The following is a 27,608-nucleotide window of genomic DNA, read 5'->3' as shown; positions in this document are numbered from 1 at the left end:
ATAACCACTGTCTCAAGGACCTCTATAGAGAGGTTGTGATCTGCTTCATGGGAGAAAGCACCCAGGACAGAGGACTGACTAAATCATTAGTGTTTAAACTTCAGTGTATACTTGTTGTTCCCACTGTTGGACTGGTAACCCCTAGAGACCTCTTTCTATTTCTATCCACAGTGCACCTAACACAGTGCCCAACACCTAGCAGGTGTTTGCTAAATGCATGCCGACAGAATGAACCAAGTGCTATTTTAAATAAAATACAATATGGCCTGCTTGGTCAACATTAGGATTTCCTACCATTTCCAGGACAAATCCCCTGAAGAACTGACCTAAAGGCCCCCTTTTCTGACTTAGAAATGGCATCTTCATATCCTAAAGCTGCTAACCCTAGCCCCCTCCTACTCCCAGAGGGTGCAGGGATTATCAGCACATGTAGGATTAGGAAAGATGATGAGGTCTGCATGTGTAGGGGGACCCAGTGGGGAATCTGATACCCATAGATCCAGGAGAAGTGAAACTTCTCTACTTCCATAGAGGCAGGATAGCATGGGGAAATGGGTAGCTGAACATTCAGGAAATAACATCTAACACATGACTACTGTGAAGACAAAGGATCAGAGGTACTGAGCAGACCAGCAGTGGTAGCTGAAACATTTCTAGGGGCAATCACTTCTCATGATCATTCAACCACAAAACACTTGTTAACAGTCCTTTATTTCCAAAGATTAGTCTCAATTTCCAGACTCAATTTCTTTTCTTTTCTTTTTTGGCCAGGAAATGGGGATTAAGTGACTTGCCCAGGGTCACACAGCTAGTAAGTGTCAAGTCTCTGAGGCCTGATTTGAACTCAGGTCCTCCTGAATCCAGGGCTGGTGCTTTAACCACTAAGCCATCTAGCTGCCTCTCCAGACACTTGATACTTACTAGCTGTGTGACCCTGGGCAAGTCACTTAACCCCAATTGCCTCACCCCCCAAAAAATATATATAACTTGGTCTCAACCTATCTACTTCCCAAATCCATATTCCCTCTCTCATCAACAACCAATTCAAGATGTCTACTAAATGCCCATTTTGTGTGTGCAGGGCACTGTGCTAATTACTGGAAGGAAACAAACCAATGGCACAGTCCTTTCCCTTCAAGAGTCAATATTTTATATAATGGGGATGGAGGTAGAAAGAAGACTAGGACCTGTATACAGATAAGAATCATTCAAAGAAGAGTATCATGGAGATAATCTGAAGAAGAAACTCTAGGGAAATTTAAGAGGAAGAAAACTTTCAGCTATAGGGTGGAGAATCAGGTACCTGATCTGAGCCTTGAGAAAAGAGAATTCTATTGTTTTGGGTTGTTGTTTTTTTTTTGTGAGGCAATGGGGGTGGTGGGGTGGGGTTAAGTGACTTGCCCAGGGTCATACAGCTAGTAAGTATTAAGTGTCTGAGGTCAGATTTGAACTCAGGTCCTCCTGACTCCAAGGATGGAGAAAAGAGGATTCTAAAAGGTGGAGATGGAAGGGGTAGGGGTGGGGGGTGAAAGGAGAAAGGAGGGAGAAGAGAATATGTTCCAGGCATGGAAACAGAAGAAGTAAGCTTGTTGAATTCAGGGGATGGGTAGTGGCCCAGTTTGGCTGTAAGACAGGCTGCATGAAGTGATGACAAAAAACTGGAAAGACAGAATGGACCTGGACTGATGCCTTGTATTTTATCCTAGAGGTAATAGGGAGCCACTGAAGGTTTTTGGGAAGGTCAGTGCCATGGACATCCCTTAGGAAAGGAGCAGCTGTATGAAGACTGGATTTGAGATGAGACTGGTGGGAGATGACTTAGGAGGTAATTACAATTTTGGCCCAGTTTTTTTAAAAAATGGTGCTGTTCTTAACTTCCTTAACAGTTGAGATGAAGGGATAGATGTAAGATCTTGTCAAAGTAGAATTACCAGGACAAAGCAAGTGACAGGAACTGGGTGAGACAATGAAGCATCAAAAGACACATGTTTCAAACCCAGCTGACTTGCATGTAGGGTACCTGGTAAGGTGTTTGGGAATAGTGGTAGCACCAATGGAAAGGACTATCTCCTCTCTGTGCTTTGGTCACATGGTTCTCTATACCTGGTCTTCTACATATCCAAATTCTACCCATCCTTTAAGGCTCACTTAAAGTCCTATTACATGACCACTCCAGCCCATGTTGTTATGTCAACTCCTATAGCATTTAACCACAACTTGCTTCATGGACATCAAAATCAAGTCAAAGCAGTCACCAAATGCTTTTGGAGCCCATAATAGCAGACCCCACACCCTAGAGGAGGGTCAGATATAGGACCAAACTGTCTCAATAACTGCTCTCCTGACCCCTCCCCTCTCCCTGCCTCTCTGAATGTCTCCACCATGTTTTAGCTATCTTCTCATTCTGGAAGATCCTTCTGCCCCTGTGGCCCCCTTCTGCATTGCCTCCTCCACCCACCCCTGCTTTTCATCTCCCCTTTATGTGTCTTCCTTTGTTTGACTATAAGCTGCTTAGGAGGAGAGGGGTTTTCTTTTCTTTTTTTTTTTTTAGTGAGGCAATTGGGGTTAAGTGACTTGCCCAGGGTCACACAGCTAGTAAGTGTTAAGTGCCTGAGGTCGGATTTGAACTCAGGTACTCCTGACTCCAAGGCCAGTGCTCTATCCACTGCACCACCTAGCTGCCCCTAAGAGAGGGGTTTTCTTTTAGCACAGTGTCAGATACACAGGAAAAAACAACCAAGAATTCACGTAAAATTGCATCTATTAATCAGCCACTTACTTAGCAGCGCAAGGATTCCTCCTAGTATTCCCAGGATAGCAGGTATATCCATGCCAGTCTGGGCAATTACACCCGTCTTCACGCACTTGGATACAGCTCCTTCACAGTCACACACGAAGACCTCCAAGGTGGTCACCTGGTCTTTATTCTGGTTGTCTGTCAGTTTGAGATTTATCTTGTGTTCCCCAAATTCTAATTCTTTCTTTGGCTTCAAAGTCAGGGATTCTCTGGCTGTTAAGAAAGCAGAAGAAATACAGTCCCCCAAATTAAAAACAAATTCATCGCCTTGCTGAAATCTATGCTTCAGTGTACACAGGTTAAGAATCTTTGTTCTATAGTAAAATATGAAAGGGGCTAACCATATTTCAGTAGAACACAAAAGCATCGAAGGGAACAAATTGTAGAGCCATAAAATCTTAGAAATGGGAGGGACCCTAAAACTTAGGTAAGTAACTCAACCTCTTCACTTTACAGTTGAGACTTGAAGAGAAGCCCCAAGCCAAAACCAGAGTCCCAATTTCTAGTTTTAGTAGAACTCTTCTTATTCGTCAATAAGCCACCTACTTGTGTTATATGTACCAGATAAATAACTTGACCAATACTGGAATGACATAATTGGGATCATGAAGATCCCATCTTTGCTCCTTTGAGCTCTGAAGATAAGTCAGTGCCATGTTATAGCACCCTGGAAAGTGGTGATAGAGAATAGATCCACCACTTGACTTCAAATTCCAATGACATAACGGGTAATATTCCCTACTAATTTGCTCTGGGGAGTATAAATTGGACCAACAGATGAAGTGAAAGCCAGAAAAGGTGGAGCCAGAGCTCAATAAAGACTTTCTTATCAAGTAGAAGGCTGCTGCTTCAGGTTAAGATTGGACTATATGACTTCTAAAGTCCCTTTTCACCTCTTAAGATTCTATGACCATGAAAACCTGTTTTTAGCTTGTGACAGGACAGTGTTGGACCTGGAATGCTCTGGAATGCTTTCCAGTTTGACTCACATAAAATGATCCAACCATTCTAGAAATCAATTTGCAGATGTACGAGAAAAAGTCATAAAACTAGTCATACCCTTAGACCCAAAGATTCCAAAAGACAGAGAGGTCCCATATATACCAAAATATTCATAGCAACACTTTCCCCCTGTTTGTAGTGGGTGAGCAAGAGAAATAGGATATATCCATTCATTGGCGAACAGTTGAATAAACTACATACAGCATGTAAATGTAATGGACTATTTTGCTACAAGAAACAGCCAATAAGGAATTCAGAAAAACATGAAAAGACTTGTATGAACTAATTAGAGTGAAGTATGCAAAACCAAGAAACCAATACATGATTATAACATAAATGAAAAACACACTCAAACAAAATTCAACACGAATTATAACATCTATCTAGTCCCAAATGAAAGATGAAGAAATGTGCTCCCCTGTCTTTTTCATGGAGAGAATGGGGGATGGAGGGAGAGCAAAAATACAGGTGCACAATAATGCACATATTGAAAAATGTGGTTCCTATATTGGTTTTACTTTGCAATAAGGGAAGCCAAGTATGAGTACATGAGGGGACACATAACTAATGAGTAAGCAAAGAACATCTATAAAACATACATATATTTAACTCAGATTAGATTAGAAAGAAGGGACACCTACAGGAACTGAAATTAGGTGTAGAAATAACTTAATCTAGGATGGTTAGCACTGTGCTGGGCATTCTTATTGGAGGGCCAAGCCCTGAATTCCAAAATCTCCATTTAAGGAGGCAGCTCAGCTCAGAACATCTCATTTCTTACCTGGCCGTACTACATTGGGATTTCTGTGGCTGATCTTTCCGTCATACCCCAGAGGAAGCAACGTAGTAGGGAAAATCTCATCAACCTGTAAGATCGGACTCTATCTCATCATCTTTTTCTCTGATTGGAGGGTGGAGCCATAAACACCCCAGGAGGGACTCCTCATTTCCCACCTGGCTGTACTACTTTCAATTCAATAAATATTAAACACCTACTGTTCTACGTGTCAGGCACTGTGCTAAGAGCTGGGGCCACAAATAAGAAGAACAGTTTCTGCCTTCAATAAGCTTACAATCTAATGGGTGAACACAACACAAAAGGAAGCTGTAAAGGCACCAGAGGACATGAACAGCTGATGGAAAATGGACAATTAACTACAAAAACTTAAGTCAATCTGCATGTTGATGAGATTTTATCTTATCATGGACAAGGCACAATACTCTGAAATAGAAACCAAGCAAAGCTGCTGATGGGACTTCTCTGAAATCTCTGCTATGGCTCAATATTTGAGCTTCCTCTTTTGTTATCTTCCTCCTTTAGACTAAAAGCTCCTTGAGAACAGGGAACTGTCTTTTTGTCGGTGCTTAGCACAGTAGTATCTGGCTATTATTGACTAGTCATGTCCTTCGAATCCTTAGCCTGCAAAGAAACTCGGATACCTACCATTATCACTGAATTCAATAGTCCAGTTAACACTAGCTCCGTGTGTTAATTCTGCCATGAAGGGAGAAGTGTTTGGTGGAAGGTCTGGATCTTCAATTTTTATGATCTGAGGCTCTGGATTCCTCTGGCAAATGTCTATCTTTCGAGGATCTGGCACTGGGCCGTTATCATTCACGTCAATAAGAAACAACAGAAGGGTTCCTGTGCCCGTGGCTGGAGGAGAACCTAAGGAAAGGAGCAGAGAAAGAAATCTTAGCTGGAAGAAGTTAAGAGAAGAAACAGCACTACCTCATTCAATAATCTATAATGGATCTTTATTACTTACCTTCTTTATTTGGTTTTCAATACCCTCTAATCTCCTCACATCCTAGTAACTATCTTCCAAACATATCCACCCTCCCACAATAAACTATACTCACCCATAATCATTCATCCCCTGCCCTAAAAGATCAAATTTGATTTTTTTTTTTTTGGTGAGGCAACTGAGGTTAAGTGACTTGCCCAAGGTCACACAGCTAGTAATTGTTAAGTGTCTGAGGCTGGATTTGAACTCAGGACATCCTGAATCCAGGGCCAGTGGCCAGTGCTCTATCCACTGCGTCACCGAGCTGCCCCTTCAATTCCTTCTTTAATTAAGGAAGCAAGGGGCAGCTAGGTGGCGCAGTGGATGAAGCACTGGCCCTGGATTCAGGACTCCCTGAATTCAAATTCGGCCTCAGATACTTGACACTTAACTAGCTGTGTGACCCTGGGCAAGTCACTTAACCCTCATTGCCCTGCAAAAAAAAAAAAAAAAAAAGGGAAGCAATACTTCCATGATCTGAGATAAGATTTGAGAATCAGGCTCACATTATATGTGAATTTCATCAAGAACACTAAATGACAAGTGACATTTGTGGAAAACAATGTCATGGAATACAATTTCATTATTAAAAAGCTAAGTATGGGGGCAGCTAGGTGGCGCAGTGGATAGAGCACTGGCCCTGGAGTCAGGAGGACCTGAGTTCAAATCCAGCCTCGGACACTTAACACTTACTAGCTGTGTGACCCTGGGCAAGTCACTTAACCTTTATTGCCCTGCCCCCCCCCCAAAAAAAAAGCTAAGTATGACTGATTTAGGATATCTGGGAAGATCAGGATGAGCTGATGTGGAATTAATTGAGCAGAACCCAGATACCGATTTACATGACCACCCCAAGGAAGTAAAGAGCAACATAGAAGAACCTCAGAACTCTGAGCAAGGCAGCCACTAATCCATGACTTCTGAAGACTGACAATGACACATGGCTCTCCTGCTTCTTGCCAGATAGGTGCAGGATGAGGACATACATTCTCAGATATTCTCAGCTAGGGCCAGTGCAAATGTGTTCACTTGCATTAACTGATTTTATTTGTTACTAAGCGGGGCAAAGGAGGAAGGGAGAGTCAATGGGTACTGATATAGCAAAAAAAAAAGGAAAAACCAATATAAAAAATACATTTTAAAAAAGTGAAAAGTTCAGAAGGAGCACTTTGTTACTACCATGTTAAATTTAATACATACTTGGGGGCAGCTAGGTGGCGCAGTGAATAGAGCACCGGCCCTGGATTCAGGAGTACCTGAGTTCAAATCCGGCCTCAGACACTTAACACTTACTAACTGTGTGACCCTGGGCAAGTCACTTAACCCCACTTGCCTCACTTAAAAAAAAAATTTAATACATACTTTAAAAAAAAACCTACATAGCACAAGTTTGTGGTCTCGTAAACACTCTCCTTTTTAAAATTTCTTTTTATGTAGAAATGTCCCTCTTACACATTTTGAGGATCGTAATTTTCAAAAATGTAAAAACAAAGTAATAATTATACAACATGTATCAAATGAAGTCACAAACAAAACCCCAAACCCATGGAAGGGTACCCTTGATGCCTTTGGAGGTGAAATAATTGGGGGGAAGACAAAAGAAGAGCAAGAGCAATACAAATAATGCGCCTACCATTATCCACAGCCACAATGAGGGCTGTGTAGGTACTATTCTTCACATACTGAGAGTTCTCTCTGTCCAGATTGTCCCGAGTAGAAATGACACCAGACTCAGGATCAACTTCCAGCCAATTGGCTGGATCCCTCCAAATCCGATACCTGAAAGAATTGCAGGGCATATGTACATGACTGAGCCAGTTGTTACATTTCAGTTAGTCCATTTAAATGAGCTCTTGTTGATCCTCATAAGATAGTGAAGAAACCAAAATAGTCCAAAGATAAGACTTAGTGTCCAGGCTTATTTATATATATACGAATCTTTCTCTCTTTAAAAAAACAAAAAAAGCCCCAACAACAACAAAAACTAGACCTATGATTTTATTCAGGGCAAGCTCTCCATTAACTATATCCTACTGCCTTTCATGCCCATTATCTCTCTAGTAGGCAAATGGACAGAAAACTAAGTGAATGCAAATAAGCCACCACACCATAGGAGAGCCAATTTCTATCAAGTTCTCATGGCCCTCTAAGTGTAAGTAAGAGAGAACCGAAGGGAAGCTCCATCTACAGAGAAAGAGTATAGTTTTTAAAAGATGGAGCCCCTTGAGGCAGCTAGTTGGCGCAGTGGATAAAGCACTGGCCCTGAATTCAGGAGGACCTGAGTTCAGATCCGACCTCAGACACTTGACACTTGCTAGCTGTGTGACCCTGGGCAAGTCACTTAACCCTCATTGTCCTGCACCAAAAAAAAAAAAAGAAAAAAGAAAAAAAGATGGAGCCCCTACAATGAAGCATGATGCCTATCTCCTGTCATTTTTTCAGGGGGGTGGGAGGATGGGGTGGTATAACTGATGCAGGAATTTATTTTGCACAACTATAAATGTTTTTATCTGGAATTTTATTTTTCTTTCTCATTGTGGGGACAGAGGGAGGTGGGAGAGGTGAGCAGATGCCAGGACATCCTGGCAAAAATACACTGATTTCAATCTATCTGAACCACTGGAAAACAAACACCCCCTAATACCACACAGCAAACATTGCATTCCAATGTTATTTACCCAGGTTACACAATGGTGGCCTTAAAAAAACAACAACAGGGCAGCTAGGTGGTGCAGTGGATAAAGCACTGACCTTGGATTCAGGAGGACCTGAGTTCAAATTCAGCCTCAAACACGACACCCACTAGCTGTGTGACCCTGGGCAAATCACTTAACCCTCATTGCCCTGCCCCCCCCCAAACCTAACAACAAAACAAAAAACCCCCTTCACTTATACTAACATTTTAGAAGCACAAAACATTTTATTGGAACCCATTTTAGTGAACTTTGCAACCAACTTTTAAGTCAATTAACTCAAAACTGGGGCCTCTCAGATCAATCACTTGGCCCACAACTGCCTGAAAAGTCACATCTCTCCAAATGGTTTTCCTGCTTCAGGGCCCAGAGGGGCATTAAGAAATCAAGATGGCTTAGATAAGGAAAAGCTGTCAGCCTGTTACCTTAGTATAAAGGGCAGCCTTGATGAGACTCTTAAGGCCTTATAGAGCTTTTCTCTTAAGAACTACAGAGTAGGGCAGCTAGGTGGTGCAGTGGATAGAGTGCTAGGCCTGGAGTCAAGATGACCCCACTTCAAATTTGACCTCAGACACTTACTGTGTGACCCTGAGCAAGTCACTTCACCCTGTTTGCCTCAGTTTCCTCATCTGTAAAATGAGCTGGAAAAGGAAATGGCAAACCGCTCTTTGCCAAGAAAACCCCAAATGGGGTCAGGAAGAGTCAGACATGACTGAAAAAACAACATTTCTGCTCCCTCCCCTTTCCCCCTTTACAGTGCTTTCTATACTACTAAGAGCTTTTTAGATATTATTTCATTATATCCTTACAAAAACCTAGATAAGGATTCTTAACCTGAGATAAATAAACTATCTTGGATGGATTTCTGGGGCTCCATGAACTTGGATGGAGAAATAAAAATTACTTCCTTATTTCAATATAATTTGTTTCCATTGTAACTGTGTATTTTATTTCAGATATTTAACAAGATTATTCTGAAATGAGATCCATGGGTTTCACACCAGATTGCCAAAGATGTCCATGACATAAGAAGAAAGTTAAGAATTCCTGGCCTAGGCAAATGTTATTTCCATTTTGTAGATGAGAATTTGTACATGCTTTTTTTTTTTTAAGCGAGGCAATTGGGGTTAAGTGACTTGCCCAGGGTCACACAGCTAGTAAGTATTAAGTGTCTAAGGCTGGATTTGAACTCAGGTACTCCTGACTCCAGGGCCGGTGCTCTATCCCCTGCGCCACCTAGCTGCCCCTGTACATTCTTAATAAACATATTTATTTAAAGTTTTGAGTTCCAAATTCTATCAGATGAGAAAATTGAGACTTAGAGGTTAATTAACTGGCTCACAGATAATGATTGAGCTAGGACTAGAAACTAGGGTGTTTTCTAAAGGTTAATAATTCTAGCTCTACCATTTTACCAAAATTGAATCTAATCATGTGCAAAATAATTTGGTTACAAATATGTATGTGTGTGTGTATGAATGAATGATCCTTCACTCTTACGTTATTGTCTGTTGCAAAAACTTGTCAGGATCCTGAGCAGTATAGGATGTAATTTTCCCTCCCACTCCAAAATCCTCTGGTATCTCCACTCTCATAACTGGTGGCATAAAGACTGGGGCTTCATTCACATCCAAGACATCCACGGTGACTGTGGCTGTGGAGGTAGAGAGGCTGACAACAAAGGGCACCTCGTTCGCTACGGATACATAAAGAATGTACTGTTGTTTGGTCTCAAAATCCAAAGCCTGAAAAAGAAAGGAATGGATCAGCTTTTTGTTGGAGAACGTAATTGACCCGGAATGAAAAATAATAACAACAATGACAATGATGACCACCCCTAAACCTACTAGCACCAAATCTGCTGCTGGGAAAACCAGACTAGATAGCAACCCAGGCTACCACTTTGTATGTCTCTGTGTCCATCTCCCCGTAGCACACACAAACCTTGGCTGTTTTCAAAATTCCTTCATTGGTTTCTGGGTCAGTGGTGACAGCAAAGAGACCCTTTTCATCATTTAGGACAGAATACACTGCTTTCCATGCTGGGGTATTAGGAGCATCGGCATCAGTCACTTTCAAATTGGTAATGACCGCATCCACTTCATTCTCGTACACTTTCCCCACATACTGCAAAGCAAAGGAGAGAACCAGGTCAGTTATGACATACCGAGGATGGACACCCCCGAGGCCTGAAGGTCTCATGGTGCTTATCAGATCCGAGCACAGTTTTCACCGAGACAACGTGAAAGCTGCCCCGACAGATCCAGACTTCTGTACGAGAAACAAACCATCCATAAATGTTGATGCTTGGGTTAAGCTAACTCTCAAACTTAGAGGCTACTTTTTTTTTTTTTTGGTGAGGCAATTGGGGTTAAGTGACTTGCCTAGGGTCACACAGCTAGTAAGTGTCAAGGGTCTGAGGCTGGATTTGAACTCAGGTCCTCCTGAATCCAGGGCCAGTGTTCTATCCACTGCGCCACCTAGCTGCCCTTAGAGGCTACTTCTGATACCCCCACATAGCCACAGAATCAGGTTGGCAGGAGGAGCCAGGCTGTTACCAAGTCTAACACCCACTTGAAATACTGGAAAGTCCTCTTTACAATGTGGAATAGCCCAACTTGATGGATTATTACTCACAGGACCGTGGACAAGTCGATCGGACTTTCTGTGGGCTTCAGTTGCCTTATCTGCCAAATGAAAGCACTAGACGAGGTGACCTCTAGGGTCATTTCCACTTCTAAATATAGGGATTCCGACAAGTGGTCATACAGGCTGCTTTTAAAGACTAGGAATTTACCGAAGGCTTTGATGTTGAACTCTAATTATTGGGAAATTCTTCCTTATACTAGCTCAAAATTTCCATTTGTCCCAGTTCTTTGGGGACAGGTGGAACAAATCCAAACTACCTTCAAAATAACAATCTTGTCAATACTGGAAGACAGGGCTCCTATCAAAGATATGTATGTGTGTGTGTCTGCGGGCGCATGGGTGCTCTCCCCTCCCCCTTCTGTTTGTTGAGCTATGATGCCATTTCCATACAAAGCTACTGGAAATATCACAAGCTACAACCTCCAATGGCCCCAGGATTACCGTAGTTGGGTTGAAGATAGGAGGATTGTCGTTTGTGTCCGTGACGGTAATCACCGCTGTAGCTGTGGTGCTCAGACCCTCTCCATCTAAGTCAGCAGCTTGGACAATCAGTGTATATTCTGGGTTGGTCTGCAAAACACAACATAGGGAAGATATTCATGTTCCCCTTCCTCATCATTATGAAGCCACGAAGCCAGAACACATTGGGCAAAGTCCAGGTCAAATCACCCTTCTAAATAAAAAGAATATTCTGAATATTCAGATTTATCTCACTGGATTTTAACAAGTCATACTGATCATAAATAACAGGGAGACAGACCTAAGGAACAGAACAGGAAAACAGGGCCACCTAGGGTTTTTGTGGCTGCTAAAGGCTGACAAAGAATGATCATGCCTGTTCCCAGCCCAGAAAAATGGAGTCCTTGACAGTAACCCTGATGAAAGGTGGTTTGCTCTGAAATCAGTAATGCTTCTCTCCAAGCAAACCTGAGTCATGCCCAACCTGAGAGTTTCAGGAGAGAGATGGTAATTTGCAAATCACATTAGGCAAAGAGACAGCTTTCAGAAACACTGTTGTTGGCGCTGACAACACACACACACACATGCATGCATGCACTGACCTCTCTGTCTAGGCCAGTTGTGACCACGCTGATGACTCCGGTTCCACGGTTGATGGTGAACATATGGTCCTGGGGTGCCTTGGGTTCCTGGCTTAGAATGGAATAAGCAATCAAAGCATTGTAGGTATTCACATCATCATCCTTGTCGGTGGCTGATACCTGCATCACAGAGGTACCTGGAAATTTGAAAGGAGGAGTTTAAGGCACAGGTACTATTCAGGATACAATATCTGGGCAACATTCACTCCCATCAGTGATATCCTGAAGTGGAGGCAGAAAGTAAGGGTCTGAGAATATGATTAGGTATCCTGTTTTCTAATTCCTACAAATAAATGGAAATGAGTAGTAGACTTTTGTATAAATTCAAATTATATAAATTATATTTAAAATAAATGTGTATAAATTCAAAAAACTAATGGCAAAAAAATTATTTAGGGCTTACGGGATCATTTTAAATCTTATGTGAATGTTTTGTTACTAAGTCCAGAATTTAAAGAGATGCAGTAGACAAGATTTAGCTTTAATTTGGGGGGGGGGGGAGGAGAGTAATGAGGGTTAAGTGACTTGCCCAGGGTCACACAGCTAGTAAGTGTCAAGTGTCTATGGCTGGATTTGAACTCAGGTCCTCCTGAATCCAGGGCTAGTGCTTTATCCACTGTACCACCTAGCTGCCCCAGTTAGCTTTAATTTCAAAGAAGGATTGGGCCTCAGCACTCAGAATGAATAACAAGACCCAAAAGAGAAGCATGAAGATGTGTGAAGCTTTGCTAGCCATTAATTGTCTGGAAAGGAACATAAGCTTCTTGGAGTCAGGGACTTTTTTTTTTTAAATATGCTCAGTAATTTCATCTGTGTAAGAAGTTGCATTGTAGAAATTTCCCCCTTTGTTTTAGATCAGCAACATATTAGTGACTTGGAGGCACAAAGAAGTTAAGCCCACAGTTGCATAGTAAATAGTGTATGTGGAGAAGCAAAACTGGAACCAGCAAAGGGTCCTGCATGTGGGCGGAGTTTAATAACCGCTTATTGATCGGATGACACGTTTTGTGGCATCTAAAGATGAGAATTTGTCCAGCTAATGGGCCAGTTGTAGGGGGCTGCTTTTTGGGGGGCGGTGGGGGGAAGGCGGGGTAATGCGGGTTAAGTGACTGGCCCAGGGTCACACAGCTAGTAAGTGTTAAGTGTCTGAGGCCGAATTTGAACTCAGGTCCTCTTGGATCCAGGGCCGGTGCTTTATCCACTGCGCCGCCTTATCTTATTTATAAAAACAAAAACAAAAACAAACCTGGATGAGCTCCTTCCATCACAGACCCTCTGAAGACCGCCTGCGTAAACTCAGGACGGTTGTCATTCTGGTCAGTCACTCTGATCACTATCTCCATAGGATCCTCTACAGATTGGCCATTTGAAGACACAGCATGGGAATAAAGCTGTAAGAATTCCAAATAAGAAGAGTCACCTGGGGTCTAGCTGACAATGAGGAGATGTGGGGAATGGGGGGTACAAGTGGAGGGTCTCCAAGAAGGTGATATCTACTCTTTTCTCACTCTGACAGCCCCCCAAAAAAATCCTCCATACCAATCAAGCAATTAATTTTAAATATTTCATATACCATTTAAATAATACTTTAGCTACTGCTACTGTGAATTAGCATCTCAAGGGTAAGTGAGGTCTCTTATCTTAGGGCAGGAATACATTTCTATGTCAGCTCATTTCTAGCAAGTTCTTGCTAACACCGGGCACTTAAATCTATATCTATACCGGCTGGTAAAAGAAACATTTGCTCATGTGAGTTAAAAAACAAACAAGCCAAAAACTCTCTTACTTCTAGCTGGGACAAGATCTATTCTAGGTCATGGACACTGGTATTTTACCCAGAACCTCTGTGAGTTGGTTTCAGCTGTCCAGGAGAAAACTGGGAAACTGATAGTAATCAACTATCTAACTACGCTCAGATCATGCTGCTGCCTCATAGCCCATCCTTTCTGAAACAGCGACATCTGTCATGATGTTATACAGTGGTATCAGACACCACATAAACCGAGGAATGGGTTTGTATTCTAGATCTAACCTCTGCATTATTTGGGTGTATATACTGCAGGAAAATGAACTCTTCCCAGATCTGAAAAACAGTAATGGCCCTGCCACGTCCCACTTCCTTCTTACTGTCCAAGAAGAACTCTAGACCCTAATAAAAATGTCCCGAGCACAATTTCTTGCCCAGACCAGATGATCCATCTGAATTCAGGTATCTAATTACTTTCATAACCTGTGATGCTGTGAGTGTGTTTATTCCCACCGCCAACATAGATCATAACCTCTTTATATAATTTTATAGACTGTCAAAGAACTGCTGATGCTAAAAACAAATTCATCCAGTACCTTTTGGCTAAGCTGGTCATGAGCTTCTCTGAAGTAAGCTAGTCTGGGTCTCTGGATAACAGACCCGTATGAGGCCTATACCCAGAGACTTAGTTTGCTGTGAACAGACTAACTTCTGAACACCTCCATATGCTACAAAGAGCCATCAGATTATGGGATTATAACAATAACTAATAGCGGTTGCAGCCCCTAGTATGTATATAACAGCATATACTATCTCCCCATATTCTCTTTATTTTTTCATAAACTGGTTTAAGGGTTGCAAAGCGCTTTGCAGGTGGTTTCTCATTTCATCGTCAACAACTTTGTGAAGTAAGTGCTATTATCATCCCAATTTTCCAGATGAGGAAATTGAGAGGCAGAGAGAGATAAAGGAGGAGAGGGAGAGAAAGAGATTGGGGGGGGGGGGGCATAGAGAAGAGAGACAGGATTGGGGTGGGTGGGGGAGATTGAGATTAAGTGGCTTGAGTGGGTCAAATAGTTAGTATCTGAGGCAAGATAGGAATTCAGGTCTTCCTAGCTCTGAGTCTTATGTTCTTGCTGCAAGGAGTGTCTTTTGCTTCTTTCTGTATTCTCAGCACTCAGTACATTGTCTGCCACATAGTAGGCACTTAAATGTTTACTGATTGACCGGCTGAGTTATAGGGGAAGTCTAAATTGCTGACCCAAAATATTTAGAAAAACAGGCCCAGGGGCAGCTAGGTGGTGCAGTGGATAAAGCACCGGCCCTGGATTCAGGAGTACCTGAGTTCAAATCCGGCCTCAGACACTTGACACTTACTAGCTGTGAGACCCTGGGGAAGTCACTTAACCCCCATTGCCCCACAAAAAAAAAAACCCCAAAACCCAAAAAAACAGGCCCATGATTCTACTGAAATAATCCTGGAGGAACTTACGATGTACTTTGGAATATCTTCTCTGTCCAAAGGCGCTGTCACTTTCAGGATTCCCGTTTCTCGTTCAATAACAAAGACCCCTTGTGGAGGCTCATCTGCTCCTTGGCCTGTGATGCTATAGAAAACTGTTGTTTCTTTATCTCGGTTAGACTTGATCTAAAGACAAAACAGAAACAGTCTCTCAAGCCACAGGAAATGAAATTCCTTCCCATTCATCAACAATTTCCTTTGCTATTTCTTCATGGCAAGAAAGCTCCTCCCACCCCCAGCCCCCACACAAAGTACTTCCTTTCATACCTGAACCAAGGTTTTAGGGAATGGACCCTTCTCATTCTCCGGACAGCTAATGGGAGGAATAACCCAGTCTCTCTTCTGCCTCTTAAGACCAGGGCGGGAGGGAGGAAACATCAGCACTTCCCTCTCTTCTTTTGAAAAAGATTCCTAAAAGGACAGATAATTCCCAAGAGCTGTCAATCAAGACAGAAATCAGAAGGTAAACAATTCAAACTCACAACAAATGCCAGGTTCTCCTGTTTTCTGAGTGTGGACAAGCTTTTTCATTGATGTCTATCCTAGTAAGAAAGACCTGGGAACTGATCTAACTGGATTTTACACATGGCCCAATTATTTCAGGACATCTGGAAATGCCACCTTCTACACTGAAAAGACTAGGACATGACCACAACATAAACTCTTCCTTATAGTTCTCTTATAGGGCTCCTGAAGTTCTAACAGTGGCAAAAATATTATGACGGAGAAAGAAACCTTCAGATGAGTGAAATTTTGCCCGGCCATGTATCCAGACCAAACAATTCTACCTATCCAAGGGGATTTGTCCTAAAGAGGACAGAAAAAAAAAATACTGGAAAATATGGTCAACAATTGAGAAATCAAAAAAGTGTAAGAGTTGCTCAGTAGCTTCACATCTTTGTGAAATGAACGCTTGCTTTAGGAAGGACAAAATTAGGTGGGGTAGCCAAGATACTCCTAGAGAAGGTTGTAATTCAAAATCTTAAGAGGTCAGAACACAGGGCTAAAAATCTAATCCCAAGACTAATGGAGACAAAAAGTAAAGCCTTATACTTGGACTCAAAAAGATTAATTTTAAATGAAAGCATGTTTTGAAGCAGTTTCTCACCCCAAAAAGCACAATGTTAAATACTGAAAGCATCAATTTTCATCTCAGATGGGTAAAGGGAAAATTCCAAAGAACTGAAAAGATGACAAACTATTGCCTTTTTTTTTGGTGAGGCAATTGGGGTTAAGTGACTTGCCCAGGGTCACACAGCTAGTAAGTATCAAGTGTCTGAGGCCGGATTTGAACTCAGGTCTTCCTGAATCCAGGGCCAGTGCTCTATCCACTGCGCCACCTAGCTGCCCCCTATTGCCTTTTTTAAAAAAAGGAAATGACAAAGACAAGTAACTACTTAATTAGCATTTCTCACACAAATGGCATAGAGATAAGAATGGCCTCTTGTATTGTGAACAAAAAATTAGCAGAAAAGAAGTAGAAATAAAGGGGCACCAACCAATTGCTTGAGCAAATTTATGACATGTGCTATGCACTGTACTAAGTTCTAGGGACCAACACAAATAGTAAGACAGTCCCCAACCTTAGGGAGCTTATATTCTAACAGAGGACACTGCATTAAAGAAGACAAGTGCCCATACCAAGGAGATTGTGGATCTATTAAAGTACATAAGTGTGTTCTTTGACTTGATTCCAGAGCCAAGTTTAAAAAAGAATTTTTTTATCTAGTTCTCTTTTTTTGGGGGTGGGGGGTGGGGAGCAGGGCAATGAGGGTTAAGTGACTTGCCTAAGATCACACAGCTAGTAAGTGTCTGATACTGGATTTGAACTCAGGTCCTCCTGACTCCAGGGCTGGTGCTTTATCCACTGCACCACCTGGCTGCCCTCTATCTAGTTCTCCTAAAGGAAAAACCATTGGAAACAAAACCTTCATATGGGAGCATAAAACAATTTTTTAAAATTACAGGGGAAAAAAATTCCTAGGTTCCTTTAAACTCGGTCTCTGGGGAATGGGCTAAACAAGTTGTGGTATATGATTGTAATGAAAGACTATTGTGGGGGCAGCTAGGTGGCGCAGTGGATAAAGCACCGGCCCTGGATTCAGGAATACCTGAGTTCAAATCCGGCCTCAGACACTTTACACATGCTGGCTGTGTGACCCTGGGCAAGTCACTTAACCCCTATGGCCCAGCAAAAAACAAAACAAAACAAAACAAAAAACAAACCAACAAGAACCCAAAAAATAAAACAAAACAAAAAAAGAGAGACTATTGTGCTTTAAAAAATGATGAGCAGGATGCTTTCAGAAAAACCTGCAAAGAATTATGCAAAGTGAAGTGAGCAGAATCAGGAGAATGTTGCACACAGTAAAAGCAAACATTGTATGATGATCTAAGACATTTCTAAAGGACTCGTGTTGAAAAATGCTATTCCCCTCTGAACTAAAGCATTCTATTTTTCGCTTTATTTATTTTTCTTGTAGTATTTGTTTGATTTTTGGTCTGTGTTTCTTTTCATAACATGACTAACGGTGGAGATGTTTTGCAAGATTGCACATGAATGGGGCAGCTAGGTGGCGCAGTGGATGGAGCACCAGCCCTGGAGTCAGGAGGACCTGAGTTCAAATTTGGCCTTAGACATTTGACACTTACTAGCTGTGTGACCCTGGGCAAGTCACTTAACCCCAATTGCCTCACCGAAAAAAAAAAAAAAGATTGCACAGGTATAACCTATATCAAATTGCTTATTGTCTCTAGGAGACAGATTTGGAATTCAAAATCATAACAAAAAGATTCTTAAAAGTTGTTTTTACATGTAGGAAAAAATAAAATATTTTTCAAAAGACTTGGTCTACAGACCAGCACTTACAGAAAGCCTTTCCTGATTTCCCCTAGTCAGTGTTTGTCCTACCTTAAATCACTTTATATTTACTTATATCTTTATTCAAGTGTATCACCCAGTAGACAGCATGTTCCATGAAGGCAGGGGACTATATTTTTACCTTCCAACGCTGCCCACCAGTCCAGTATGATGCAAAAACCTCACCATTAAAAAAAAACAAAACTGGGCAGCTAAATGGTGAAGTGGATAAAGCACTGGCCCTGGATTCAGGAAGACCTGAGTTCAAATCCGGCCTCAGACACTTGATACTTACTAGCTGTGTGACCCTGGGCAAATCACTTAACCCTCATTGCCCCCACTAAAATAAACAAACAAACAAACAAATAAATAAATGACTATTCATATGCTACCATCTTCCTATAACCACCATAATTTGTAACTGACCAAGGGGAATGAGTAAAAAAAGATGAGATATTGATCTATCTAGGACATCTTCAATTTGTGACTCAGTGCTCATATTGAGGAATAGTGTATTTAAAGCACTAGTACTTGCTAGTACCCTAGCAAGGCCCAAGCATGGGATCTTGTGCCAGCACAGATCAATACCCTGTTTGTTTTGGGGTTTTTTTTTTTATCATATAACCTTCAAATCAAGCACAAGGGATGGGTGAGTCAGTGTAGATAGATCAGCACAAATCCATTACCATGACTGGAAAGAATTCCAAGGACATTCTCCTGATAGTAAATCAATACTATCATATTCCCATTGGCATCTTAATATGTGAAACAAAAGAGGAAAGACAGACCAGCTAATGAAATCAGCGAGTCCATTTAAACCCATAGAAATGAGGTCAATCAGGTAGAAAAAATCTAATACAATCATAGGACAAATCTAGTAACCAGGTTGATTCAGATATAAGTGAGGAACAGAAAAAATGGAGAGTGAATCCAAAAACATCCAATAATGTGGCACCACTCGGGTTCTCCTTCCTCTATCCTTTTTCCAAAATGGGGAACCAAAACCATTGAAATCATTAAGTTCCTATTATCAAGTTTTCTAGGAGAAAAGAAGGAACCAACCAAGAATGGGCTTTGGGGCTTTTCTCCTTTCTTCAATCCATCCTCCAACATAGCAACTATCATATTCCCAAAGCACAGGTAGAACAGTGCCACTCCTATGCTCAGCAAACTTCAGTAGCTCCCTATTACCTCCCTCTAGGATCAAATACAAAACACCTCAGTTTGTCCTGTCACAACCTGGCTCCAATTTACCTTTCCATGCTTGCTTGGAAAATACAGCACTCTCCCTTCATATGATCTATGGTCCAACCCAGAGGTGTCAAATACTCAAGCCAGTGGCAACACAAAACTTAAATTACAATTAAAATTAGATTGAAATGTAATTGTGACAATGATCTGTCACAGCTCCAAAAGACATGATATAAAATGCTGTCTACTCCCAGATAGAGAACTGATGGATTCAGAATGCAGACTGAAGATTATTTTTTTATTCTATCCTTCCCCCACCCCCCAACATGGCTGGTGGAAATGTTTTGCATGACTGTAATGTGTAGCATATTTCTTGCTTTCTCAATGGGTAGGGCAGAGAGTGGGACAGAATCTGAAACTGAAAATAAAATATTTTTTAAAAAATGTAATTGGGAAATATTTAATGAAATAAAAAAATGCAGTTAATTTGTGGTTAAGTTAATACATAGCCTGCAGGGGCTCTATTTCTATATGAGTTTGACACCATTGGCAGTCAAACTAGCCTTCTTGTGATTGCTCACATAGGACATTCCATCTCTCACATCTGCTACCTCACTGCTACTTCCTAGAGTCCCTTCAAAGCTCAAAAACCAGTTCATACACGAGGTCTTTGTCCCGCTCTCCCCTATATCTCTGGCATCTTCCAACTCTAAGATCCCATGAAACATCTGAAGCCAACCCAGAGGATTAATTATTTGTACAGTATGGAGAATGAAGAAATCAGAGGCAGAGCAAACTATCACGAAATCAACAGACAAAGGCTCCAACAGACCTGGTAGTCGTGGTGGTGATGATGACGGTGACGTTGATGGCGTGTTGATGGACTCTTCACTGTCACTCTGGTTGAGAGTTTTTTACCTGTAGCATCCCAGGCATGGATATTAAAGCTTGTTTCTATATTATAGAGCTGGAGAGATCTCTTCACAATTACAACACCTTCAGCAGTCACTTTGAACCTTGAATCCTCAGCCAAATAGACATTCAGCTTTCTTCCAGAACAGCTCTCAAAGTTAACTGCAAAATACATACACACCTGATGAGAACTTGTCAGATCAGTATAGAGAGTAAACGCCTAGAAGGCAGGGCCTGTTTGGTTTGGGGTTTTTTGTCTCTGTATCCCCAGTATCCAGCTGGGTGCCTGGCACATAGGAAGCTTTTTTTTTTTTTTTGGTGAGGCAAGTGGGGTTAAGTGACTTGCCTAGCTGCCCCTAAGAGAGGGGTTTTCTTTTTCAGACGTTATATGTATGTGATTCCTACATTTTAAAAAATTTGCGGAGCAGCTAGATGGCGCAGTGGATAAAGCACCAGCCTTGGATTCAGGAGACCTGAGTTCAAATCCAGCCTCAGACACTTGACATTTACTAGCTGTGTGACCTGGGGCAAGTCACTTACCCCTCACTGCCCCACAAACAAACAAAAAACCCCAATAAAGATTAGTTGTTTCATAAGAAATGGTACCATACCTTTCCAGCGAATTCTGAGTGGAAAGAACACTCAATTACTCCACCTATCAACAACCAAACCATAATACACCATTTATTACTGGGCAGAAGAGGGTACAAATAGGTAAAGAGATTGTACTTTTAAGTATCAAGCTATAGTCTTCCAACAGGATATTTGAGACATAAAACTCTACAACCCAAACTTTTGTTGTTATCCAGTCATGCCTATATCCCCTTTGTGACCCCATTTGGGGTTTTCTTGGCAAAGATACTGAAGTGGTTTGGCATTTCCTTTTCCAGATCACTTTACAGACAAGGAAACTGAGTCAAACAGGGTTTAAGTGACTGTGATGGAAACTAAGGGAGGGCACAACAGTAGTGAAGTGGCTGAACAAATTATGCTATATGAATGTAATGGAATAATATTGTTATAAAAATGATAAAGGGAAGGAATTTAAAAAGTTTTTTCCTTTACATTGGTGAGGAGGAAGGTATAATTATTAAGCATCTACTATGGGCTTTACAAATATGATCTCATTTGATAATGAGAGAAATAGGGAGAAAAAACAAATGCATGCTAATTGATTTAAAAAAAAAATAACATTGACTTCAGCCAACCTATGACATACAATATTGCTTAGCGGATGAAAAGCTGAGTAGGAAGACCCAGGTTCTGCCTCCGTCACATAGTAGCTATATGACTAGCAAAGGCACAAACTTAGAATACCCAAGATGATGTCTTCACTGGAAATGGGAAAATTATTTCTAATCTGTACTGGTAGAATTTCCTCACCAAGAGCTCCTGGTCCCAAATGGGAGTCCCAAAGTAGACACTGTTCAGGGTTAACTCCAAGGATGAAGAAGTAACTGAAATTCTTTGTCAACATAGGTCTATTTCCCCCTCCAAACTGCTATTAGGTACTTGTAACTATTTTGCATTGTAATTTCTGCTAAATCAAACTGCTTTAATATTCTAATTCTGACTGAATGTCCATCTCTTTCCCCTACCTGGCCAGGTGCTGATGGAATGCTTTTGTTTTGTTTTGTTTTAATTCCCTATGAAAAGTTTTGGCCGCAGTTCATTTTTTCCCCACGGGGTGTCCCCCTAAGCAATAGTTTGGATGTCAGAGAACCATGTTTTTCTTCAACCATAGCCAAAAATAAGCCTCTTATCCAAATCCCTCCTTTTACAGATGAGGAAATGGAGTCCCTGAAAAGTTTAGGACTTTGGCAGTCAAGATTTAAAGTCAGAAGACTTGGGTTCAAGGTCAGTATTTTCCTCATCACACATTGGTACTCAGCCAGTAGTACTTCCAACAATTTTGGACCCAAGGACTGACCTAACCCTTTAACCTCACAACTTATCCTCCACCATTTTTTAGGACCAGCCTCTGGAATCAAAGATTATATATATGGTAGATGCTAAGAGAAACACTAAAGAATCTGGGTTCTGCAAAACTGTGCAGATTCAACCTCTCTGGGGGCTTGCTTCCTGCTCTGAAAAGAGGGATGTGGCCTAGTCCTTTTGTGTGTCATGAGCCCCTCTCCTGAAGTCCAGTAAGAGTAAAGCCAGGGGGCGGCTAGGTGGCACAGTGGATAGAGCACCGGCCCTGGAGTCAGGAGGACCTGAGTTCAAATCCGACCTCAGACACGACACTTACTAGTTGTGTGACCCTGGGCAAGTCACTTAACCCCCATTGCCCCGCAAAAAAAAAAAAAAAAAAAAAAAGTAAAGCCAATGGACTCTACCCCTCCCCACCCCCCAAGTTTTTATGTACATAAATGACAAAAGGAAACCAATCCTACTGAAAGATGTCTATCAAAGTGTGTTGTTTTTTTAAGTACTTAACCTCAAGTTAAGAACCTCTGGCCTAAATGTTCTCCAAGGCCCCATTCAGCTGTGATTTCTCCCCTAATGATATGCATGCAATCTCCCTCTACTCAGTCCCTGGCAGTCATTAGGCATAACTTATAACATGCCTAGTCTCCCATGTTAGCTCGGAATCTGTCTTCAGCTCAGTCCACTTCTCTGCTCAGTCTGGCAGGAGAGCTACAGAGCCAGGAGGAGGGGCAACAAACAGGCCCCCCAGAAAGTGGGCCGGTAGCTTTTGTCTAAGAAGCATTTGAGGAAATAGCCCTGGCTGCGGGCATTACAAGGGAGAGGCGCTACATTACAAAAGGGCCAGGGACAGCACCTGGTAGCTTTCTCATACCAGCCCAGCCGGCTCCACCTGCTGATTGACACAACAGAAGTGGAGGAAATGAAAGTCTGAGGGAACCCTTGTGGTCATCGGGTGGTTCAGGAGCCCCAACAGTCCCAGAAAAGGCAATGGCTTTGGAAAGAACGTCACCGAAGCACCTAACTCCAAGGCCCCTTTTCAGCCTTAGTCAAGGCCCCACCCCGTAGAAAACTGGAGAGCTGGAGAGGGTAGTCTCTCACCCTGCCCCCCAGCCCCATGGAGAGAGCAGAGCAGCCTTAACCGGAATTTCCAGATACACAGTAGGAGGCACCCCTCCTTGAAACCTGAACCTTTCCTGCTGATGGCTGGGAAGATAAGTAGGAAGTAGGTGGGAAGAGGGGAGAGGGACTCCAAAGCCCTGGGGAAACTTTGATTAACCCTGTCCAGGGAAGGGCAATAGGGGCACTAGCTTAAAAAGCTGCTGGTCAACTCTAAAACCAGGAGTGAGGCTGGTGACTTTGCACAGCCCTCCCTCATTTAAATCCAATTCACCGAAAGTCATGATATCACCCAGATGTCGCAGGACAAACAACAAAAATAGTAACGTGGTCCACTGGAGCCTTCTTGGTACAGGCTGTGATTTGGAGGCTAGGAAGCCTGGTTTGAAAAATGGCCGGGGGGGGGGGGCAGCTAGGTGGCACAGCGGATAAAGCACCGGCCCTGGATTTGGGAGGACCTGAGTTCAAATCCAGCTTCAGACTTGACCCTCATTGCCCCGCCCCCCCAAAAGTCGTGAATCACAGCTGGGCAAATCATTTCACCCCTTCTCTGAACTTCAGTTTCTTCATCTGTAAAGTAAAATGGGAGTATGACTACACAGCCCAACCCATTATAAATTATGACAGTACATTATAAATTGTGGAGCACAGTGGATAGTGGATTCGGAAAATCAAGTTGGAATCATGTCTCAGACACTAGGATAGCCCTGGACAAGTCACTTCACCTGTGTCTCAGTTTCCTTATCTGGACAACAAAGATAATAATAGTACCTGTTTCACAGGGCAGTGGGGAGAAGAAAAGCATTACATAAATGCCACCTATTAAGGCCTCTGAGTGACATAATGAATAGAGCACTGGCTGTGGTTGCAGTCAGGAAGACCCAAGTTCAGATCCTGACTCAAGACACTTTCTAGCCCCAGTTTTCTCATCTATAAAATAAGGGAAAATAAAAACAGCACCTACCTCCCAGCCCTTTGCAAAGCTTTAAATCCTATATCAATGCTAGCTATTAGTACCCATTTAGTCTTATACAAATATATGGGGTTCTTGGTTTGTTTTTTAAACGGGGCATCCTTTAGCAAAGGATCATGGGGCACACATGGGATGTACAAGTCACTTAACTTACTGGGGGCAGAGTCTACCCCATCCCCTATTTCCTCCAATGAAGACAAACTGAATTACTTGAAATTTCTCAGGTTATTTCAGAAGAACATATCAGAGGCACAGAAATCATCTTGATTTAAAACAGACATCTGAGTTAATTAATTAAGGTCCTTTGGTCAAGGGGAGGGGCTTGGAAACATTCCTCCTTTCAGAATTTACCCTTCTGTTCCTCCTCACAAATGGAATGTGAGTGGGTGGGCAACCTAAGTCTCTTGTACATTTTAGAGCCCCCCCCAGCCCCAGCTTCTAAAACCAGTCTCATTTCACAGATGAGTTGTAAGAGAAAGGACGACTGGACCTAACCTGGTAAAAGTGAGCTGACCAGTTTCCTTATTTCCATGACCCAGGTGGAGGAGGGGTACAGGGGAAGAGTTCTAAGAGTGGGGTGTCTCTTAGAAGCAGTGGCTTTCAAGTCGTTCCCACACACGTCTGCATTATTTATTGTTTTTTGCCTGGTTTAGGATGGTTTTCCCACAGAGAACATAAAAGAGTCCGTTGAATTTCCCGGCATTTTAACACTTAAACTCATAACCTCACCCACAAAAAGAACAGACATGAACTCAAAGACAAGATCAGAGCATTATGAGACACAGACCAACTTTCGAAGCTTATCTGGGTCACCTCGAAATTGTACAATGGATGAGCAGAGGCATCTGTCTCTAACATTATTCATATTAAGATAAAGGGGAAGGGGTAACTGGACAGAGGAGGAGAGTTCAGGGTCCTAGAGCTGTGTTTCAGAAGAAGGGAAGGAATACCTTGTTAAGCACCTCCCCTTTGTTGCCAGGCACTGGGCTAAACACTATAAATATCTCATTTGAGCTTCAAGGCCTGCCTTTTTTTTTTTTTTTAAATATGAAGGGGGCAGCTAGGTGGCGCAGTGGATAGAGTACCGGCCCTGGAGTCAGGAGGACTTGAGTTCAAATCTGGCCTCAGACACTTAACACTAGCTGTGTGACCCTGGGCAAGTCACTTAACCCCAATTGCCTCACTAAAAAAAAAAAAAAAAAAGATGAAGAAACTGAGGCCCAGAGAATTTATGTAACTTGCCCAAAGTCACTTGGGTTAGACTAGAGGCAAAATTCAAATTTAGGTCATCTAACTACTTTGGCCCTTTGTGAACAGAAATCCAGTTAAATTTCCTGCCAGCTTCTAAGTACTAATAACTAATTACCTAGTTGTCTTTCTTGGTGGGTGGCCATATTTCTAAACACTTACTGAATATCAGTGCTCAGGAGAGACTGTATTACAGCATAGAGTCATGAAAAAAACTGGTAGACTTGGAAAATGTCAGTTCTTGAAAAGGCCCTTGATAATTCTTTTTTTTTTTTTTTGCAGGGCAATGAGGGTTAAGTGACTTGCCCAGGGTCACACAGCTAGTGAGTGTCAAGTGTCTGAGGCCGGATTTGAACTCAGGTACTCCTGAATCCAGGGCCAGTGCTTTATCCACTGTGCCACCTATCTGCCCCGGCCCCTGATAATTCTGAGCCAATTTCACAGACAGAGGAGCACCCAGAAAAAGCTTTAAGCAATGTAGAGAATTCTCTTGTAGGGTGTAGGGTAAATAATGGGGAAATTAAAGATTGCAATGGAAACTGTAGGACTCTACACACCCCTTCCCATCCCTTCCCACCCTATTACCTCCTGGAATGTGTAAGGCCACTAAATCTTACTCCAAGGCCCAGCAAGGGAGGAAGATCCTAAGGAAAGGCCCGGCCAGTCATGTAAATGGAACAAAAATACAAGAGTTTGGTTTCGGGGGCATCCAGTATCGAGATTCAGGGATTTTCACTTTAGATCACCATGTTTTATAAACGAAAATGAATCAAAGTTTTCTCAATCATCCAGCTTTTAAACCCCAAACATTTTTTCTGTCTGAGATAAGCCGCTTGGAATCTCATATTACACAAATGGAATTCTTCCCAAGCACATACAAAGCTGCCTTTAGAAACTCTCAGGAACAACCCACCTGAAGCCCATCAAAACCTTCCCCTTGACAGAAGGCAACCACGTGACCCTGGGAATGGGGAGCTTATTTTCTGTGTAATTTAACAAGTTTTATAAAACAGTCTTGTACGAAGCAAGTTATTTATGGCCACCACCTACATCAGCTCCAGGCCTACAACAGACCCCACCATAAACGCGGCTCACATGACAAAAACCAAACACAGTAACAGCCGGCATTTATGTAATACTCTAAGGTTTGCAAGATGTTTGACAGGTCACCTTACTTGAGCCACACTATAACCTTGGCAGTTCAGTGCCATTATCCCCCTCCCCCCCACAGATGTGGAAATTAAGGTTCAGGGAGAAGTTACCAACTCACCCAGTCATACCACAAACGTGGTATATGTACTTAAGATACATATATATGTAGTGTCTGGGATGTTATTCAAATCCAGTCTCCTGGACTCCCTATTTATTCCTTTTCCCACTCTAGCACACAGCTTCTCAAAATAAAATAAAGCAGAAGCCCTTCATTTGGGGTAAATCATCCAAAATTGATAAACCATGGGTTGTGACAAGAGGTATCTTGTCACTTGGCAGTGGACAGACTGTTAGTTGGGAAGATTAGTACAAATGCTGCCTCAGATGCTTCTAAGTTAGGTGACCCTGGGCAAGGCACTTAGTCTATGTCTATCTTGGTTTCCTCATCTATAAAATGGTAATAATAATAGCACTTACTTTCCAGGGTTGTTGTGAAGATAAAATGAGGCATTTTTGTTTCACTTCGCAAACCCTAAAGTACCATATGGAATTGTTATTAGTCGGGACAGTGGGTCAGGACTAGGTAAAGTGAAAGACTAAAGAAGGTGGCCAGGCCCATCTGGCTGACACTTTCCTTGATCCCTTTATCGCCCATCCTGTAAGCGGAGAGTTCATCTTAAACACATCCAGTGAAAGTTTTCTCATGGGAAGGTCACCTCCCCATCAGGCCTCCTCCCATGGCTCATGGGCATTGTGGAGGTTAGACCGGATCCCTAAGGCTCATGGGCCCTACCCACCAGGAAAGGTTGACTCTCTCCATCCGTGGACCAGGCTTTAAAGCTTTGCAAACCGGGTGAATTTTATAACCTGTCAGGGCATGGCATGGTCACAATCTGCTTAAACAAGAACAAGACCCACACAGGTAAA

General features: G+C 42.2%; 1 protein-coding gene across 1 annotated transcript in view; it reads right to left on the bottom strand.

Annotated features, from left to right (window-relative positions):
• Nucleotides 1-27,608, bottom strand: part of CDH1 (cadherin 1) — a 65,878-nt gene that overhangs the window by 5,649 nt on the left and 32,621 nt on the right. Inside the window, exons 3-13 of the mRNA XM_043988027.1 lie at nucleotides 20,181-20,422; nucleotides 15,565-15,708; nucleotides 15,268-15,423; nucleotides 13,275-13,419; nucleotides 11,990-12,165; nucleotides 11,370-11,498; nucleotides 10,224-10,406; nucleotides 9,780-10,024; nucleotides 7,220-7,365; nucleotides 5,244-5,468; nucleotides 2,780-3,010 (exon numbers count right to left, since the gene is read on the bottom strand). Coding sequence (XP_043843962.1) covers nucleotides 2,780-3,010; nucleotides 5,244-5,468; nucleotides 7,220-7,365; nucleotides 9,780-10,024; nucleotides 10,224-10,406; nucleotides 11,370-11,498; nucleotides 11,990-12,165; nucleotides 13,275-13,419; nucleotides 15,268-15,423; nucleotides 15,565-15,708; nucleotides 20,181-20,422 — 2,022 coding nt within the window. The remainder of the gene's footprint in view (nucleotides 1-2,779; nucleotides 3,011-5,243; nucleotides 5,469-7,219; nucleotides 7,366-9,779; nucleotides 10,025-10,223; nucleotides 10,407-11,369; nucleotides 11,499-11,989; nucleotides 12,166-13,274; nucleotides 13,420-15,267; nucleotides 15,424-15,564; nucleotides 15,709-20,180; nucleotides 20,423-27,608) is intronic.

This window comes from Dromiciops gliroides, chromosome 2 (genome assembly GCF_019393635.1).
Source record: "Dromiciops gliroides isolate mDroGli1 chromosome 2, mDroGli1.pri, whole genome shotgun sequence".
NCBI classification, from domain to species: Eukaryota; Metazoa; Chordata; class Mammalia; order Microbiotheria; family Microbiotheriidae; genus Dromiciops; species Dromiciops gliroides.
Note: the sequence above shows the minus strand (reverse complement) of the source record. Positions and strands in the feature narration are given on the sequence as shown.